Source organism: Daucus carota, chromosome 1, assembly GCF_001625215.2.
Source record: "Daucus carota subsp. sativus chromosome 1, DH1 v3.0, whole genome shotgun sequence".
Lineage (NCBI taxonomy): Eukaryota > Viridiplantae > Streptophyta > Magnoliopsida > Apiales > Apiaceae > Daucus > Daucus carota.
The window spans coordinates 45994658-46011285 of NC_030381.2; the positions used below are offsets into that span (position 1 = coordinate 45994658).

The 16628-nt window shown below is 34.3% G+C and overlaps 3 protein-coding genes across 3 annotated transcripts; all 3 read left to right on the top strand.

Annotated features, from left to right (window-relative positions):
- The first annotated feature begins 2431 nt into the window (after positions 1 to 2431).
- LOC108223396 (FBD-associated F-box protein At4g10400) lies at positions 2432 to 3948 on the top strand. The gene is made up of 3 exons (XM_017397645.1): positions 2432 to 3316; positions 3417 to 3584; positions 3661 to 3948. Exons 1-3 carry the CDS (start codon positions 2432 to 2434, stop codon positions 3946 to 3948), a joined length of 1341 nt encoding a protein of 446 aa, XP_017253134.1.
- Positions 3949 to 6900: 2952 nt separating this feature from the next.
- Positions 6901 to 8637, top strand: LOC108192838 (FBD-associated F-box protein At4g10400-like). The gene is made up of 3 exons (XM_017359343.1): positions 6901 to 7906; positions 7998 to 8165; positions 8250 to 8637. Exons 1-3 carry the CDS (start codon positions 7022 to 7024, stop codon positions 8532 to 8534), a joined length of 1338 nt encoding a protein of 445 aa, XP_017214832.1. The 5' UTR covers positions 6901 to 7021; the 3' UTR covers positions 8535 to 8637.
- Positions 8638 to 12907: 4270 nt separating this feature from the next.
- LOC108192859 (FBD-associated F-box protein At4g10400-like) lies at positions 12908 to 14620 on the top strand. Its single transcript, XM_017359365.2, has 3 exons — positions 12908 to 13887; positions 13979 to 14146; positions 14233 to 14620. Exons 1-3 carry the CDS (start codon positions 13003 to 13005, stop codon positions 14515 to 14517), a joined length of 1338 nt encoding a protein of 445 aa, XP_017214854.2. The 5' UTR covers positions 12908 to 13002; the 3' UTR covers positions 14518 to 14620.
- Positions 14621 to 16628: the final 2008 nt, after the last annotated feature.

Below are 16628 nucleotides of genomic sequence, written 5' to 3' on the forward strand. Positions count from 1 at the left end.
TTCATTAAAATACTAGTTAGACTTACGATGTACTGTAAGTTGTAAGCTGACCAATTTACGACGATAATATCCGTTGTATGCAGTGGCGGTGCCACACTGGGGCCTGGGGGGACACGTGCCCCCACAGGTTTCCCTTTGTGGGCCCCACATATTAGTAATACTCGTATGTTTTCGTATGTTTTGTCATTTGTGTCCCGGATAAATTACTAAATCTCTTCATGAAATCATCTCAACTTCAGTCTATTTCAGTTCTAGCAGTAGTTTCAGCATGATCATGCTTCTCTAGGATTTGTATGTTTAAATCAGTTGTGGTAGTAGGTTGGTTTTTAAATAAGATTTGAAGGTTAGGATGTTTAGCCAGGTCTGTTTGTTCCAGTTTGTAGTAGTTGCTGTTCGGATTTGTAAAACTAATTAAGTAACATATTTTGAGAATAATCGAAAAATTAAAAGTGCCCCCCTTGAATATTTTGTCTGGCTCCGCCACTGGTTGTATGTACATTGTGGGCCTGGGATTTTAGTTTTAGCAATTTTGATCTTGCGATGAAATGTTCCGTCGGTAGTTATGTTATGATAGTATGAATATCCGACATAAGTTTGGCGGAAAATTAGAACTTACGACATGTAGCGTAAATTTGCAGTTCATATGACATTAGCCTGCTGTATTTTTGCTGTATATCTGCCATTTGTATGGCTATCCAAATTTTTTCCACCACAAATCATGTTCAATATCTTTTACTACTTTAAAACACAATTCAATTAATATAAACCAATCCAACAAATAAATATGCAAATACCATAATTTCATTAAATAACATCCAAATAAATATTTGTACAGAAAATAAAAGCAGAACGTCATACAAACATCGATATGAAGACGAATTACATTTATGAAACTAGAATTATCCCTTAATAACTAGACCTCTCCTAGACACAACAATATAGGGGGATGACTCATGTCATGGTCTTTGAAGTCGGTGCTCTCATTACCCGCAATCTATAAAGATTTTAATCACGGGGTTCTTTAAAATTGTTTCTCGCAAATGCCAAAAAATATTTAACCCTCCCATTATATTCATCTGTAAATCCATAACCATCGGGAGTTATTCGTCAAGTGATCCAATTTCGATCATAAGATATGGATATATGCATGAATTTTTAAAATATTTACATCGTACATTTGGATTTTCTAATTATATGTAGCAATACTATAAATTTGAGTCACACTTTAGAAAATTTTTCTATTGTGACTTTTAGATTCTCTTTTTCCCATTTTTAATGATGGATGTCCAGTGTCCACACATAAATTATTTTTGCTCATGCTCACGTATAAATTTTTGTTCTCGAATGCGTTCTCTTTTATCATAATTTAGATTAACAAATAATAACTCATACAATAAATGTCTATAAATAGTGTTCGAGTCATTGATTAAAATTCTTAAAATTGATATATTTTTGTACAATACTAGAAAATGGCAAGTAAGTTATACGTCTAATATATGAAAACTTATATATTTTCACACATTTATTATATAATTATATACTGATGACATTAAGTTTATCCTAAATTAAAAAAATCTACAAATTTGAATCGAGAATGTAGACAATATTTGTCTAGCACCGATTTTAGTGTTAATCATATTATATATTGACGAGCAAACATGTAAATTTAATAAATAACAAAATAATATGTTAAAACTATAAAATTTAACAGAATACTTGCTGAAAGTGTTTTATATTTGCAGTATATAGTTTACAATACTTCCCATATTATTCACTTTTTTTAAATTATAATAAATAAAAATCTTATACGGATTCCATTACAAAGAACTCGCCTAATGTTGACCTGAAAATACCGTCAAAATTAATTATTACAATTTTCCGTCGAATATATTAATTCCGATCGTTCATTTTCGACGCTTACTAATTTCGATAAAATACCGTTGACTTAGTTTCCGTCAAAATTATTCCGTCAAAATTTACAGTTTTTCTAATAGTGTTTATTAAATTATTGTACAAATGATATTTGTATATATTTAAGTTTGAGGTTCTTTTATAATATTAGAAATTATAAATTATATCTAAAAGAAGAAATTCTTTTCATAAGTGAGATCATTTAAATTATTTTTCAAGAATTTGGATAAGCCAAGTTATTCCTTTTCGAAAATGATATTATGCTCATTTTTTGACTTTTAATTCAAAAATTGATCTCAATACAATTGATTAATTAATTATTTCCTAAATAAAGAGACCTAGATTATATCTCCCTGTATCATGCACAATCCTGCACCATATACATATATTATGTTATATAGGCCGTAACGCCGCCGTCTTCCTGCCTCTGCTCAGATACAAGTAGTGTTCCTCCGATCCAATTAAGCTTTCTCAGTCTATCCTCAATCTTATCATGCATTTCTAGAGAAATTCACAAATAATGGGTTCAACTTCAAAAACATCCAATAAAATTGATAGAATCAGTGAATTGCCTGACTCGCTGCTGGTGAATATTCTTTCGTTGCTTCCAATCAAATCTGCTGCGCGCACTAGTGTGTTGTCCAAAAGATGGAGGCCCCTCTGCCTGTATCTAGAAAAACTTCAATTTTCGGATCGTCGGTATTCTGGAATAAAGTTTACCAACTTTGTGGATAGATTATTGTTGCACAAGCCTCCTGGTTTGAAAATGGACCAATTTGGCTTGAGTTGCGGTGAGGATCACTGTCTCAACCGTGTTACTGAGTGGATCCGGAATGTTGTTCGACGTGATTTGAAAGAATTAGAGCTTAGCTTTCGGTCTAAGGAGTTGTATAAATTGATCAAAGATGTGTACAATTGTAATAGTGTTGAAGCTATTCGACTCTTTGGTGATATATTGGTTGATCCTCCCGAGGATGTTGGATTTTCAAGGCTCCGGGTCCTTGAATTTAACAAAGTTACTTTTTTGAGTTATGAGTCAGTTGGGGAGCTTTTGCAGAAATGTCCTGTGCTTGAAGATTTATCTATTGACGAATGTGTATGGCTTGACGGCTATTCTTTAAGTATTTGTGGATCTGCATTGAAGAAGTTGTCATTGTCTTCTAGTTTGGCGGTTGATATAGAGTTTTCGCTTGAGATTTTGATTGATACGCCAGCACTGGAAACTCTATATATATCTTCTGCAGCAGATGATATCTTCATAAAGGAGAATTTGCAATTCCTCAAGACTGCTTATATCGACGTCGAACAGATAATTATAGAAGGATCTGTGCCTACCAGTGTGTTTGGGTTACTTAAAAAGATTAATCATGTTCAATTTCTGCATTTAGGTGCTGAAACAGTGGAGGTTAGTATTACACCTAAATATTAACTTATATGAACTTATTCACATTTTTTGCTGTAAATTTTATATGAAAATCATGTTTATCTTTTTATTTTAATTGTAGGTCCTCAATGCTGCATATGATCATGATCAAACAACAGTTCATCGTGGGTTACCTCCATTTTATAACTTGACTGAGATGTGTATTGATATTAACATATATTGTGGACAAACTTTACTCATGGACTTCCTACAAAACTCACCGAACCTCCGAAGTCTTCAATTTCCGCATGTGAGTTGAAAATTTTGACGTAGTTGTCAAAGGGATTCGAAACTTTTAAATATAACTTTTCTTTCTTTCTTGTTAGGGGCTTGTTGATACTTCTTTCGATGAATCTTGGCGCTTCTCATGGGTCTGGTCAAGTGTTCCCGAATGCCTATCCAAGCATCTAGAAAAAGTTAAGATTTACGAATTCAATGGGACAAAGGAGGAGCTGTCTTTTGTTGAATACTTGCTAAAGTATGGGAGTGCTTTGGGAGAAGTATCAATAGACATGGTTTCAGATTTGTGGGGAGGTCCTGTCCTTGCCGTTCGTGAAGAACTATTAACCTTTCACAGAGAATCAATAACTTGCAAGCTTAATATTTCTTTTTAGATGCATATGAACCTGCTCTTTATAATAACAATGTGTATGAGGTACACTCTCTACACCAAGTACTTTTTTAGACTGTATTGGTTGTTGCAATTCATTGGATTTTTTCATTCCTGTTGTTATTTGTTTGCTAGATGCATTGTTTAAGAATGGCATTATCGATGCTTATTTATTAATTTTGTGATTGTTTTGTTCTCTAAATGTTTAAGATGAGAAATCTAATTATACTTAATAATGACTGAATGCCCATGGATTTCAATATTCAGATGACTGGATGAGAGCTAAAATTGACTGAAACATTGTAGCTCATCTTAGCACCATAGGGCGCCTTCATAGTGTCACAGGTGAAGCTCCAATTCTATCTAGGTTACATGTGATAAAGAAAGATCAGTAGAAAAGTTATATCTGATTTAAATGCCGACGATATAAACTTTGTCTATTGTGAATTTTAAGTGGTTCTCTCATAGGTTTGTGTTCACTTGTCTTGGTATAGGTTTTATAAGTTAGAAATGAGTGAATGTCGATAGGACATAAATTAAAAGATGACTGTATGATAGCTAGGATGCACAGGAATGTCGTAGCTCGTCCTGGCACTATAGATCAGCCGCTTCATAGTGCCACAGCTCAAGCTCCAATTCTATATAGGTTACCAGTGATAAAGAATGATAACTACTTACCTTTCTTTGTATCTCACGAGAGTAAAGAATTTGCCTATTTTGATTTTTAGTCGGTCCTCTAATAGTTCTCAATTCATTTGTCTTGATATTAGATTTTTGAGTTGGCCGATATATATTTTCCGTATTTATGCTTATCATCATTACAACAAAAATGGCTAAAAGCCATCACCAATAAAGGCAACTACATGTGGTTGCTCTGAAAGTCAATTCAAATTATAGGAGATTCAAGCATAAAAGCGACCGAAAGCGGTGAGTTTTACTGTCGGTTGCTTTTGTTTAGTATTTTTATGGATGGTCGCTTTTAAGTAATCGTTTTTACATATAAAAGTAACGGGTGGTCTTTAACACCCCATCTTAAATTAAGATGAGAAGTTATCTACAAATCCAAAACCTGTAAACAGAGCACTAAATATATTCCAAATTATATTAAACAAGTCTAATAATTCCCAAAATGATTTATTACCCAAGTTGTTGCAGTTGGGCTAGTTTATTTGGGCTTATTTTCAGATTCGGAGTTCGAGACTTAGACCCGGTTTTCGAAAAAGACTTGGGATTTGACCCGGGTTGTCACACGGTCGATCGCTTTTAAGTTGTGTAAGGATAAGTGGGAAAATTCTTGGATAATGGATCGAAAATTTTAGGTATAAAAGTGATCGACTCCGATTACATTTATAAAATAACCAAAATCGGTGGAATTTATAAAAGCTACCGGATTATTTATGTCTTTCGCTTTTATTTGGAGGATATAATTCTCAAACCTAATCCTGTATCATCACTTTTTCTCCACTGTTCCTCCTCCCTCTTCTCCCACATATTTAATCTCTCTTCCACCATTTTATCTTCTCCCTCCATTTTTGGAGGATTTGAAACATTTGTTTTTACTTTCTTTTGAAAATACAGATTTTAAATTATATGATTTTGAGTTACTGACACGAGATCTAGATCTCGGATTTGAGAGATGTCCCATCTTTACCCTAAAAAAATACTCGTCAATAATAGGCATTGATGCTCGGAAATGCGAAAATATTGATTTAAAGATTAACCATATCATCTGATTCAAAATTTATCTTTCTAAATTTTTTTGTGAGTCGTCTCACACCACAAGAAAATCGGGCATTTTCGACCGTCAAAACTGACCGATCAAGGTGGTCGGAAATAAAGCGCACATTTCTGACCGTTTTTAGGAAACTCGGTGGGATATGACACTGCGGTCGGAAATGTACTATTGTGGTCGGTTTTATAGCAGGGCTCTTGATTTATATCCAAAACTTATTTTCGACAGACTTATAACCGACAACATTATGTTGCTTTCAGGTTTTCCACGTGTATGCCAAGTCGCAAGTGGGGCCAGGTTCTACGGATATGTGAAAACAATATGGACTAATTGTGGCGGTTGGTAATAAGACTCGTTTCGGACTGATGTGTTATTTTCGACCCGGTTTTAAAGGACCAACATAATCGGTCGGTCAGTGTTCGAAAATGACCTTAAAACTGATCAAAACTCATCATTTCCGTCCAATTTCGGCGGTCGGAAATGTCCGCTTTTCTTATAGTGTCAACAAGTAGAGAGACATATATTACGCTAAAAAATTTCTATAACAAGAACAGTATCGAGATTTTTATTCTTTTCAGAATTTTAAAGTGTATGCAACGAATTGGTTTGATTACTGCAACTCATGTTATAATCATATATCATATTTATGTTAGATTATTTTTGTTTCTTCTGGTTATTTGGATTATTCCCGGAATCTTAAATATGTGAGTATCATTAAAAAATTCTTATATTTCTAAACACAATATTATATTATTGATTTGTACGTATGTGAATTCAACAAATAACAAAATAAGATGGCAAAATAACAAAAATAAGCATAATACTTTTTCAAAGTGTTTTTATACATGTGGTATATAGCTTACATACTTCCTATATTTTTCATTTTTGTTAAATTAAAAAGTATTAAAAAAAGATATATTTAAAATTATTCTATAAATTATATTATTATATATTTGAATTTGAAATTCTTTAAAAAAAAATAAATTATAACTTATATTTTAGATCAAAAATTCTTTTCATATGTAAGATAGATTTAAAAAGAATTCAAAAATATGGATAAGTTTGATTATTCATTTTCAAAAATAATATTATGACAATTTCTCAACTTTTAATTTAATAACTAATATTTCAATATAAATATCAAAAAATTATTATAATTATGTTATTGTTTTATTTATGCCCGAGATATCTTTTTATAGGGGGCACAATCACGCAGCCCTACCTCGTAACCCCCGCCGTCTTTCTGCACATTTATCAGTAGTGTTCCCCCTCCGATTAATTAAGCATCATTTCTCTATCCTCAATCTTATCATTTCTAGAGAAATTCATCCCAAAGAAACAAACAATGGGTTCAGCTTCAAAACAATCCCGGAAAATTGATAGAATCAGTGATCTGCCTGACTCGCTGCTGGTGAATATTCTCTCGTTGCTTCCAATTAAATCTGCTGCGCGTACGAGTGTGTTGTCGAAAAGATGGAGGCCCCTCTGCCTGTATCTCGAAAAACTTCAATTTTCGGATCGTCGGTATTCTGGAATAAAGTTTGCCAACTTTGTTGATAGATTGTTGTTGCATAAGCCTCCTGGTTTGAAAATGGATCAATTAGGCTTGTATTGCGGTAATAATTACTGTCCCAGCCGTGTTACTGACTGGATTCTGAACGTGGTTGAACGTAATTTAAAAAAATTAGAGCTTAACTTTCGGTTTGGGAAATTATGGGAATTGATCCCAGATGTTTACATCTGTACTAGTCTTGAAGTTCTTCGACTCGTTGGTGATATCTTGGTTGATCCTCCCGAGGATGTTAGGTTTTCAAGGCTTCGGGTCCTTGAATTTAAAAAAATTAGGGTTTCCAGTTGTGAGGCAGTTGGGGAGATTTTGCTCAACTGTCCTGTGCTTGAAGATTTAACTATTGATGACTGTGTATGGCTTGACGGCTATTGTTTAACTATCTTTGGACCTTCAATGAAGAAGTTGTCAATGTCTTTTAGGTCGTGGGCTAATGAAGAATTTTCGCTTGGGATTTTGATTTTTACGCCAAGACTGGAGACTCTTTATATTGAATCTTTTGTATCTGATGATATCTTCATCAATGATAATTTTCAGTTTCTCACAACTGCTTATATCGACGTAAAAGAGATGATAGAAGGAGCTGTACCAAGCAGTGTGTTCGGGTTGCTGAAAAGGATTAATCAGGTTAAATTTCTGGATTTAGGTTTTGAAACTGTGGAGGTTAGTATCATACCTAAATGTTAACTTATTTTCATATATTAATTTACTGTGAATTTATATGACAATCATGTTTTATCTTTTTATTTTGAAGGCCCTCAATTCGGCACATAATTATGATCCAACAGCAGTGCATCAAGGGTTTCCTTTATTTCATAACTTGAACAAGTTGTGTCTTACTGTTAGCATGTATTGTGGACTAACTTTACTGGACGACTTCCTACAGAACTCACCGAACCTCCAAAGCCTTCAATTTCCACATGTGAGTTGAGAATCTGAGAGTTGACGTATTTCTCAAAGGGACTCAAAACTTTTAATTAAAACTTTTTCTTTCTTTTCTTGTTAGGGGCTTGTTGATTTCGATGAATCTTCGTACTTCTCATGGGGATTTTCAAGGGTTCCAGAATGCCTATCCATGCATCTAGAGAAAGTAAAGATCTACGAATTTCATGGAACGGATGAGGAGATGTCACTTGTTCGATACTTGCTAGAACATGGGAGTGCTTTGAGAAAAGTATTAATACATTTTTCAAGTTTTTGGGAAGATCCAGATCAGGTCCATGAGGTCCAGGAAGAATTATTAACCTATCACAGAGAATCAACAACTTGCGAGCTTAATATATCATTTTAAATGAATTTAAACCTGCTCTTTATAGTAACCAAGTGTCTGAGGTACACTCTCTGCACTAATTGTTCTTTTCTTTTAGACTGTATTATTAGTTGTTGCTACACCAGCCGGATTTACCCCTTCCTGTTGTTATTTTAGCCTTTCTCTCTGGCATGAATTGTTGGCTAGATGCATTGTTTAAGAATGGCATTAGCAATGCTAAATTATTTATTTGTGATTCTTCTGTTCTCTAAATGTTTAAGATGAGGAAATCCAATTATACTTAGTGTTATTAGTGAATGCCAGTGGAGTTTTCAATATCCAGATGACTGGATAATAGCTAAGATTCAGAGAAATGTTGAAGCTGATCTTGGCACCATAGAGCCTCTCCATAGTGCCACAGGTCAAGCTCCAATTCAATCTAGGTTACCTGTGATAAAGAAAGATAATTATAGATAAGTACGGTATATATAAACTTTGTCTATTGTGACTTTTAGTTGGTCCTCTCATAGCTAGGTTTCTGTTCATTTGTGTTGGTATAAAAGGTTTGTAAGTTAGAAATGATTGAATGCCGATGGACTTCAATATCCAGATGACTGGATGATTGCTTGGGCACAGAAATGTTGTAGCTCGTCTTGGCACCATAGAGCCGCTTCATAGTGCCACAGTACAGCTCAAGCTCCAATTATATATAGGTTACCAGTGACAAAGAAAAGACTTCATATCATTCTTTTATATCTGACGACAGTAAAGACTTTGTCTATTGTATATATATAGTTCTATGTTCATATGTGTCTTGGTATTAGGTTTTTGAGTTGGTCAATATATATTTCCCTAATTTCAATTGTATAATGTCTTCTGTCTCTAGCGATTTGATAATTAAGTATTCACTGCCTGCTATTAGGTCTCAGAGTTTGTCTATAATATCTATATTCCATCTGAAATGCTTAACAAAATAGTCTGCCTATACTATAGCTACTTAAGTACTAATTGTTTATACTTAATTTATTATAGTTCTTTTTGTCTTTTTGGTGGAGAAGTTGGCAAAAAATTGATGAACTGGTATTTGGCCATCAATTTAAAAAGTGGAATTAATTTGTGTTAATTTCAGCTAAGAAACTGGTATTTATGTCCTTCATCCTCTGCCACCTAGGTTTTGTCAATTGCCTTTTTCCACTACCTTGCAACATCTTTCCTTCAGTCTCCAATATTGTCTTCCTCTATTGAACTTTTCTCAACATATCCACTGAACAATCTGGTAGCAAGATGAAATTAGCATGCGACGGTTAGGCTCTAAAATTTTTTAGTTTGATTGTGAATACATGGGTTTTGGAATAGAAACTTCAGGTGCCTAAATGATTCAAAAGCCTAGATGTATATATATAGAGGGAGAGAATAAATGGTAATATTTTCTGTAATGAATACAAGGGTCTGAACCTGACAAAAAGAGAACAAGGGTCTGTATATACTTCAAACTTAACTCTCATAAATAGAAAGTAGTTACATGGTAATCATAGGGAAAAATCTAGTAATTAGGCTATCAATCTAATTAATTTTAGATATACTGTTATAATTAATAGAAAAGATTATGTGTGTTTGTGTATATATATAATCACTTTCGAGTTTGATGAGGGCTAGCTAGCCAGCAAGTAAAGATAGGGATTTGCTTTCCAAAGACCATATTAAATTAAAATTGATATATTCTTTCCTAAGATAGCCGTCGCACGGTAGCTCTTTTTGTAGAAATCTGTTCAGATACAGATACAAGTAGTGTTCCTCCGATCCAATTAAGCTTCCTCCGTTAAAAAATTTATCCACAATCTTATCATGCATTTCTAGAGAAATTCATACCAAAGAAACAAATAATGGGTTCAACTTCAAAAAAATCCAATAAAATTGATAGAATCAGTGAATTGCCTGACTCGCTGCTGGTGAATATTCTTTCGTTGCTTCCAATCAAATCTGCTGCGCGTACCAGTGTGTTGTCCAAAAGATGGAGGCCCCTCAGCCTGTATCTAGAGAAAAACTTCAATTTTCGGACCGTAGGTATTCTGGAATAAAGTTTACCAACTTTGTTGATAGATTATTGTTGCATAAGCCTCCTGATTTGAAAATGTTCCAATTTAGCTTGAGTCATGGTGAAGATCACTGTCTCAACCGTGTTACTGAATGGATCCGGAATGCGGTTGGACGTGATTTGAAATAATTAGAGCTTAGCTTTCGGTCTAAGGAGTTATATAAATTGATCCAAGATGTGTACATTTGTAATAGTGTTGAAGTTATTCGACTCTTTACTGATATATTGGTTGATCATCCGGAGGATGTTGGATTTTCAAGGCTCCGGGTCCTTGAATTTAACGAAGTTACGATTTCGAGTTACGAGTCTGTTGGGGAGCTTTTGCACAAGTGTCCTGTGCTATAAGATTTATCTATTGACAAATGTGTGTGGCTTGACGGCTGTTGTTTAAGTATTTGTGGATCTGCATTGAAGAAGTTGTCATTGTCTTCTAGTTCGCCTGCTGATCAAGAGTTTTCGCTTAGAATTTTGATTGATACGCCAGCACTGAAAACACTAAATATATCTTTTGCTGCCGATGATATCTTTATAAAGGAGAATTTGCAATTCCTCAAGACTGCTTATATATATCGACGTTGAACAGATAATAGAAGGATCTGTGCCAAGCAGTGTGTTTGAGTTACTTAAAAAGATTAATCATGTTCAATTTCCGCAGTTAGGTGCTGAAACAGTGGAGGTTAGTATCACACCTTAATATTAACTTATATGAACCTATTTTTATTTTTGCTGTAAATTTATATGAAAATCATGTTTTGTCCTTTTATTTTGTAGGCCCTTAATTCTGCATATGATCATGATCTAACAAGAGTTCATGATCATGGGTTTCCTCCATTTCATAACTTGACTGGTTTGTGTCTTGATTTTAACATATATTGTGGACAAACTTTACTCATGGACTTTCTACAAAACTCACCAAACCTCCAAAGTCTTCAATTTCCACATGTGAGTTGATATTTTGACGTATTTGTGAAAGGGATTCGAAACTTTTAAACAAAACTTTTTCTTTCTTTCTTGTTAGGGGATTGTTGATACTTCTTTCGATGAATCTTGGCGCTTCTCATGGGTCTGGTCAAGTGTTCCCGAATGCCTATCCAAGCATCTAGAAAACGTTGAGATTTACGAATTCAGTGGGACGAAGGAGGAGTTGTCTTTTGTTGAATACTTGCTAAAGTATGGGAGTACTTTGAGAAAAGTATCAATAGATATAGTTTCAGATTTGTGGGGAGGTCCAAATGTCCTTGCCGTTCGTGAAGAACTATTAACCTTTCACAGAGAATCAATAATATGCAAGCTTAATATTTCTTTTTAGGTGAATATGAACCTCTCTTTATAATTACAAAGTGTACGAGGTACACTCTCTTGTAGTGCCTGTTACTCGCCGTCGTCACCATCCTCTCCACGGTCGGCGGCACCCTCCTCTTTCTCGCAGGCATCACCCTCGTAGGCACGCTCATCGGCCTCGTCTTGGCCCCCCGCTCTTCATCATTTTCAGCTCCATATCCTCATCCCGACAACTCTAACCATAGGCCTCGCCGTGACGGGATTTTTCCGACGACTTCAATTGCCGGAGTTCTGATATGGTGGTGTGAATTTGTTACGGCTTGGCTCTAATCTGAAAAAAGTAAGAGAGGAGAGATTAGTAATAAAGAAATGAAAAGGTGAATTAGAGAAGGTATTATATTTGCAAATAAGATTCAAAATATTGTATATTTGAAAAGTTTTAGAAAAAGTAGTATATTTACAAATAAGATCCAAAAAGTAGTATAGTTGATAAATTCTCAATATTATTGTTTGTACATATGTGAATTTAACAAATATCAAAATAAGATGGGAAAATAACAAAGTAAGCATAACATTTTTTTTTTTGAATAAAAGCGTAACACTTTTTGAAAGTGTTTTTATACATGTCTTATTAAGTTATTATATAGCTTAAAATACTTCCCATATTATTCACTTTTTTAAAAATTTGAAATATTAAAAAAAGTTATACATTGATATATTTGAAATTATTCTATAAATTATATTTAAATTTGATATTCACTATAATAGTTTAAATTATAGCTTATTTTTAAAATTAAAAACTCTTTCGTAAGTGAAGATTATAAAAAAAAAGTTTCAAAAGTACGTATAAGTTGGATTATTCATTTTCAAATATAATATTATGACGATTTCTTAACTTTTAATTTAATAAATAATATTTCAATACAAATATTTAAAAATTATTATAATTATATTATTATTTAATAAATAATGACCCATATATCTTTTTATATGGGGCACAATCACGCAGCCCTACTTCGTAACCCCCGCCGTCTTTCTGCACATTTATCAGCAGTGCTCCTCCTCCAATTAAGCATCATTTCTCTATCCTCAATCTTATCATTTCTAGAGAAATTCATTCCAAAGAAACAAACAATGGTTTCAGCTTCAAAAGAATCCCGGAGAATTGATAGAATCAGTGAACTGCCTGACTCGCTGCTAGTGAATATTCTGTCGTTGCTTCCAATCAAATCTGCTGCGCGTACCAGTGTGTTGTCCAAAAGATGGAGGCCCCTCTGCCTGTATCTCGAAAAACTTCAATTTTCGGATCGTCGGTATTCTGGAATAAAGTTTACCAACTTTGTTGATAGATTGTTGTTGCATAAGCCTCCTGGTTTGAAAATGGACCAATTAGGCTTGTATTGCGGTAATAATCACTGTCCCAGCCGTGTTACTGACTGGATTCAAAACGTGGTTGAACGTAATTTAAAAGAATTAGAGCTTAACTTTCGGTTTGGGAAGTTATATGAATTGATCCCGGATGTTTACATCTGTACTAGTCTTGAAGTTCTTCGACTCGTTGGTGATATCTTGGTTGATCCTCCGGAGAATGTTAGGTTTTCAAGGCTTCGGGTCCTTGAATTTAAAAAAATTAGGGTTTCCAGTTGTGAGGCAGTTGGGGAGATTTTGCTCAACTGTCCTGTGCTTGAAGATTTAACTATTGATGACTGTGTATGGCTTGACGGCTATTGTTTAACTATCTTTGGACCTTCAATGAAGAAGTTGTCGATGTCTTTTAGGTCGTGGGCTAATGAAGAATTTTCGCTTGACATTTTGATTTTTACGCCAAGACTGGAGACTCTTTATATTGAATCTTTTGTATCTGATGATATCTTCATCAAAGATAATTTGCAGTTTCTCACAACTGCTTATATCGACGTAAAAGAGATGATAGAAGGAGCTGTACCAAGCAGTGTGTTCGGGTTGCTGAAAAGGATTAATCAGGTTAAATTTCTGGATTTAGGTTTTGAAACTGTGGAGGTTAGTATCATACCTAAATGTTAACTTATTTTCATATATTAATTTACTGTGACTTTATATGACAATCATGTTTTATCTTTTTATTTTGAAGGCCCTCAATTCGGCACATAATTATGATCCAACAGCAGTGCATCAAGGGTTTCCTTTATTTCATAACTTGAACAAGTTGTGTCTTACTGTTAGCATGTATTGTGGACTAACTTTACTGGACGACTTCCTACAGAACTCACCGAACCTCCAAAGCCTTCAATTTCCACATGTGAGTTGAGAATCTGAGAGTTGACGTATTTCTCAAAGGGACTCAAAACTTTTAATTAAAACAATTTTTCTTTCTTTTCTTGTTAGGGGCTTGTTGATTTCGATGAATCTTCGTACTTCTCATGGGGATTTTCAAGGGTTCCAGAATGCCTATCCATGCATCTAGAGAAAGTAAAGATCTACGAATTTCATGGAACGGATGAGGAGATGTCACTTGTTCGATACTTGCTAGAACATGGGAGTGCTTTGAGAAAAGTATTAATACATTTTTCAAGTTTTTGGGAAGATCCAGATCAGGTCCATGAGGTCCAGGAAGAATTATTAACCTATCACAGAGAATCAACAACTTGCGAGCTTAATATATCATTTTAAATGAATTTAAACCTGCTCTTTATAGTAACCAAGTGTCTGAGGTACACTCTCTGCACTAATTGTTCTTTTCTTTTAGACTGTATTATTAGTTGTTGCTACACCAGCCGGATTTACCCCTTCCTGTTGTTATTTTAGCCTTTCTCTCTGGCATGAATTGTTGGCTAGATGCATTGTTTAAGAATGGCATTAGCAATGCTAAATTATTTATTTGTGATTCTTCTGTTCCCTAAATGTTTAAGATGAGGAAATCCAATTATACTTAGTGTTATTAGTGAATGCCAGTGGAGTTTTCAATATCCAGATGACTGGATAATAGCTAAGATTCAGAGAAATGTTGAAGCTGATCTTGGCACCATAGAGCCTCTCCATAGTGCCACAGGTCAAGCTCCAATTCAATCTAGGTTACCAGTGATAAGAAAAGATAAGTTATAGATTACCTGTGATAATTAAGATAATTCTATCTAGTTTCAGTTCATTTGTGTTTGTATTAGGTTTTTAAGTTAGAAATGAGTGAATGCCAATGGACTTCGATATCCAGATGACTGAAGGAATTGCTTGGATGCAGAAAAATGTCGTAGCTCGTCTTGACACTGTTGAGCCGCTTCATAGTGCCACAGCTCAAGCTCCAATTCTATCTAGGTTACCAGAGACAAAGAAAAGACTTCGTATCATTCTTTATATCTGAGGACAGTAAACACTTTGTCTATAGCTTTTTGTTAATTGGTCCTCTCATATTAGTAATTGGCCATCAAATAAAAAAGTGGAATTTGTGTTAGTTTCAGCTGAGAAACTGGTATTTATGTGTCCTTCATCCTCTGCAGGCTAGGCTTTCTCAATTGCCTTTCCACTACCTTGCAACATCTTTCGTTCAGTCTCCATTGTCTTCCTCTCTATTGAACTTTTCTCAACATATCCGCTGAACACCGTCTCTGGTAGCAAGATGAAATTAGCATGCGACGGTAATTAGGCTCTAAAATTTTCAGTTTGATTGCGAATACATGGGTTTTGGAAAAGAAACTTCAAATGCCTAAATGATTCAAGAGCCTGGATGAATATATATATATATATATATATATATATATATATATATATATATATATAATATGTAGGGTCGCGCTCAAGGGAGAACCAATGCTTAAAATAGAACCATAGAACCACTAAGGTTCTGCTGCAGAACCCTATATTTTTCATAAATTTTCAGGATTTAAATCTAAATACATATTTTTTTTGCTTCGTTGCGTGTGTTCAAAAATAATTTCAAAATATAATACATTTTTTTCACGTGCAGTTCTGCTGAAGAACCCTGCAGTTCTGCTGCAGAACCCTGACTTATACTAGAAATAAGGTAATGGTTTTAAGGGTTCTCTCCCTAGTGGTTCTCTCTAGAACATGACCCATGTAATGTATATAGAATGGGAGAATAAATATTAATCCAAGCATCTAGAAAAAGTTACTCCCTCAGTCCCCCTCAATAGTTTACGTACACTGTGTTTGCACGCATTTTGAGGCTCGTATAAAGTGTAGTTTCATAACTTTTTTTGAAAATTTTCTTTTCTTGAATAAAAGTTTAGACATCAAACTTTTATTCAGAGGACAAAAAATACATTACGGGACTATACTTTAAATGAGCGTGGAAAAACGTGCCCAAAAGTATATAACTTAAAGAAATGAGGGGGACAGAGGGAGTAAGATTTACGAATTCAATGGGACGAAGGACGAGTTGTCTTTTGTTGAACACTTGCTAAAGTATGGGAGTGTTTTGGGAGAAGTATCAATAGATATAGTTTCAGATTGGTGGGGAGGTCCAGACGTCCTTGCGGTTCGTGAAGAACTATCAACCTTTCACAGAGAATCAATAATTTGCAAGCTTAATATTTCTTTTTAGGTGAATATGAACCTGCTCTTTATAATTACAAAGTGTATGAGGTACACTCTTTACACTAAGTGGTTTTTTAGACTGTATTAATTGTTGCAATTCATTGGATTTTCCCCTTCCTGTTGTTATTTTACCCTTTCACTCTGGCTGGCATGCATGAATTGCTTGCTAGATGCATAGTTTAAGAATGGAAACAATTTTGTGATTGTTTTGTTCTCTATATGTTTAAGATGAG

Bases quoted from the DNA above. Each gene is read 5' to 3' on its own strand.
- LOC108192859 (XM_017359365.2), top strand. From the start codon at position 13,003: ATGGTTTCAGCTTCAAAAGAATCCCGGAGAATTGATAGAATCAGTGAA. The intron at 13,888-13,978 runs GTTAGTATCATA...TTTATTTTGAAG, and splicing joins TAGGTTTTGAAACTGTGGAG to GCCCTCAATTCGGCACATAA. The intron at 14,147-14,232 runs GTGAGTTGAGAA...TTTTCTTGTTAG, and splicing joins AAAGCCTTCAATTTCCACAT to GGGCTTGTTGATTTCGATGA.
- LOC108192838 (XM_017359343.1), top strand. From the start codon at position 7,022: ATGGGTTCAGCTTCAAAACAATCCCGGAAAATTGATAGAATCAGTGAT. The intron at 7,907-7,997 runs GTTAGTATCATA...TTTATTTTGAAG, and splicing joins TAGGTTTTGAAACTGTGGAG to GCCCTCAATTCGGCACATAA. The intron at 8,166-8,249 runs GTGAGTTGAGAA...TTTTCTTGTTAG, and splicing joins AAAGCCTTCAATTTCCACAT to GGGCTTGTTGATTTCGATGA.
- LOC108223396 (XM_017397645.1), top strand. From the start codon at position 2,432: ATGGGTTCAACTTCAAAAACATCCAATAAAATTGATAGAATCAGTGAA. The intron at 3,317-3,416 runs GTTAGTATTACA...TTTTAATTGTAG, and splicing joins TAGGTGCTGAAACAGTGGAG to GTCCTCAATGCTGCATATGA. The intron at 3,585-3,660 runs GTGAGTTGAAAA...CTTTCTTGTTAG, and splicing joins GAAGTCTTCAATTTCCGCAT to GGGCTTGTTGATACTTCTTT.